Source organism: Mastomys coucha, unplaced genomic scaffold, assembly GCF_008632895.1.
Source record: "Mastomys coucha isolate ucsf_1 unplaced genomic scaffold, UCSF_Mcou_1 pScaffold3, whole genome shotgun sequence".
Taxonomy (NCBI): Eukaryota; Metazoa; Chordata; class Mammalia; order Rodentia; family Muridae; genus Mastomys; species Mastomys coucha.
Genome location: NW_022196909.1, coordinates 46,507,686 through 46,510,763, shown reverse-complemented (window position 1 = coordinate 46,510,763; position 3,078 = coordinate 46,507,686). Strand labels below are relative to the sequence as shown.

Here is a 3,078-nt window from a genome sequence, read left to right as displayed (position 1 = left end):
GGCTCAGCGGGTAAGACTGCTCTTCCGAAGGTCCCTAGTTCAAATCCCAGCAACCACATGGTGGCTCACAGCCACCCGTAATGAGGTCTGATGCCCTCTTCTGGTGTGTCAGAAGAGAGCTACAGTGTACTTATGTATGATAATAAATAAATCTTTGGGCCAGAGTGAGCAGGGACTGAGCAAGTGGGGCTGACAGGAGCAAGCGGGGTTGGCAGAGCGAGCAGAGATCCTAAAGTCAATTCCCAGCAACCACATGAAGGCTCACAACCATCTGCACAGCTACTGTGTACTCACATACATAAAATAAATAAATAAATAAATAAATAAGTCTTTAAAAAATTAATTAACTTAAAATTTAAAAATAAAGAAAAATTAATCTATTTTAGTTGATTTGAAGTTTCTTAATTAGTTTTTCTCACCAGTGGCTCAGGGCTAATAAATTTTTTTTTCTTTTCTAAATTTACGAAGAGATGAATGAGTTTACCTGTCTTCCTGTAGCTAACTTTTAAAGAACTTATGTCTTATTTATGCATATGTGGGGTGGGGATGCCCTTAGTTGACACATGAAAGAGGTTTCCACTTTCCCTGGAATTACAGCTGTGAGCCACCATGGGGGTACTGGGGACTCAAACCTTGGTCCTCTGCAAACCTAACCAATACCCTTAATTACTGAGCCATCCCTCCAGCATTTTACATTTTAAACAATGCATTTAACATCCAAGTTTATGTTCCCAGTACCGATAGAAAGCGCACACTAAGTAAATATTTACCTGAGCTTGAGGCTGCCCCTTACCTGGGTTCCTTGGCATAGCTGGAACCTGCTGCCGGCAAACAAGTTGAGTCTCGCACTTCTCTGAAGAAGTTTGTTTGCCCAGGGCGATCTGTAACAATTTGTTACTTTGAAAGTAGGATTCAGAACTTCTTTAGGTTTATAAACAATGCCATTGGGTGGGATCTGTTGTTGTTTTCCCTGTTGGAAAATACATCTTCACACAACATTCTCAGTAAATGTTCGGTGTGTCAAATGAACAGCATTGCTTTAATATGAGTGACTTTCCCTCAAACACGTGGGTCCTGGTCGTGCGTGAGGGGTGGGGGAGGGTGCTCTTAAATGTGTTTTTCTTTTCATTAAAATTTATTTTATATACAGATGTTTTGCCTGCTTGTGCGTGCATGTGCACCAGAAGCAGTCAGCGTCCTCAGGGGGGAAAAGAGAGGGTCAAATTCCCTAGGACTGTGAGCCTACACATGGGTGCTGGGATCCGAACCTGGGTCCTCTGGGCGAGAAGCCCGTGTTCTTAACTGCTGAGTCATGTCTCCAGCCTCCTTACAGTGTTTTAAATTTACTTTAAAATCTTCTTTTAGGATCCATGGTTTTTAGATCTGCTCACATATGCCCAGCCCTGTACCTTTTTTTTTTTTTTAAGATTTATTTTACTTATTATATGTGAGTACACTGTAGCTGTCTTCAGACACTCCAGAAGAGGGAGTCAGATCCTGCCCTGCTCCTTCCGGAGTAATTCACTATAGCTGTCTTCAGACGCACCAGAAGAGGGAGACAGATCTCATTATAGATGGTTGTGAGCCACCACATGGTTGCTGGAAATTGAACTCAGGACCCTCGGAAGAGCAGTCAGTGCTCTTAACCACCGAGCCATCTCTCCAGACCCTGGTTTCTTTTTTTTTTTTAATGTAATTTTCCTTTAACTGCTTAGTAGCTGCACTGCTTAACGAGACGTCTACTTGATCCCCACGGGCCTAGGGAGTGGCTCAGTGGGTAAAACTGCTCGCAGTGCCCAGTGGCATGAGTTCAGAGTCTCGGAACCCAAGTGAACACTGGACTGTCCTCTGACCTCCATCTGCAGGTCCTCCCTTTGTAGACCAGGCTGGCTTCAAAGTCACAGGGCTTTGCCAGCCTCTGAGGCACTAGTGCTGGGATGAAAGGTGTGTACCCCCATGGCTCAGCTCCTTTTTCCTCTTAATGGGGATTTATATTGATTTGTGACTTCAGAGGGCACAGAGGACCTGGTGGGGTCCATGGCAGAAAGGAGCGTGTGTTTTTTGTTTTTTTTTTTGTTTTTTGTTTTTCTATCTCTCAGAAGCATGAAACGGGGTGATGAATGCTGGAACTCTTTGCCCCCCCCCATTCAATCTCAGTCCCACATCCTGTGGGATGGTGCCATCCAAATTCCAGGTAGGTCTTCTGAAAGGAAAGATTAAAGCTTTGGACCTGTGCTGACTAGGAAGAAAAGTTATGGGCCTGAGAATCCATCACAAGCTGGCCCATGTAGGCCTGGGAATAAACAAGCAATCTGTTAGACATCCTGAGAACTAGCAGGTCAAGAAGACATAAACTACATGTCTGGGCAGATATGGTTTAAGGTCAGATGCTCTGTTGACTCAGATTCACAACAACTTTAGGAATTTTCCACTCTGTTCTGCACGTAATAGTTAATATTTGAACTAGCCAATCATGTGTGGCCACACTGATCCCTTTGTTCCCCCAGACCTTTTCCCTATATAAACCCCTAACTTTCGAGCCTCGTGGTCGGCTCCACTATCTCCTGTGTGAGATAGGTGTGGTGCCGAACCGGAGCGCCCCAAAATCAAAAACTACCTCTTGTAATTACATCAAGACGGTCTCTCGTGATTCCTTGGATGCATGTCCTCCCGAGATTTGAGTTCTAAGCCAACCTGGGAGACAGCAGCCACACTCCAAAAAGAAGCAGGCCAAAGGCGATTTCCAGGGTTGGAGGTAAGAAGCGGAAGGAGGGGCTCCCACCTCAGGGTGAGGGGTTCCTGCATATCTCTCTGCCTCTCTCCAGAAGGTGCCACCACAGCTGCCCACTTCTGGAAAGTTCCAGCCCCTGCGGGTTTATTCCACAAGCTCCGTATCCCCGAGTTCAATCTTTAACATCCAGCTGCCTCAGGGTACAAACCTAAAACCCAGCACCAGCCCTTGCTCAGGCTGAGCTGAGTTGCCTTGCCTACAACAGTCCGGGTGCCTAGGCCCTCTGTGGGAGCCCTGCTGGGCTCACTAAAGAACTCAAAACCGAAACCAGAGACTTAGCTCGCTGG

General features: G+C 45.9%; 1 protein-coding gene across 1 annotated transcript in view; it reads right to left on the bottom strand.

Annotated features, from left to right (window-relative positions):
• Positions 1-3,078, bottom strand: part of Pxt1 (peroxisomal testis enriched protein 1) — a 17,945-nt gene that overhangs the window by 5,516 nt on the left and 9,351 nt on the right. The window contains 2 exon segments of the mRNA XM_031347003.1: positions 794-847; positions 850-970. Of these exon segments, the coding sequence (XP_031202863.1) occupies positions 794-847; positions 850-970 (175 nt within the window).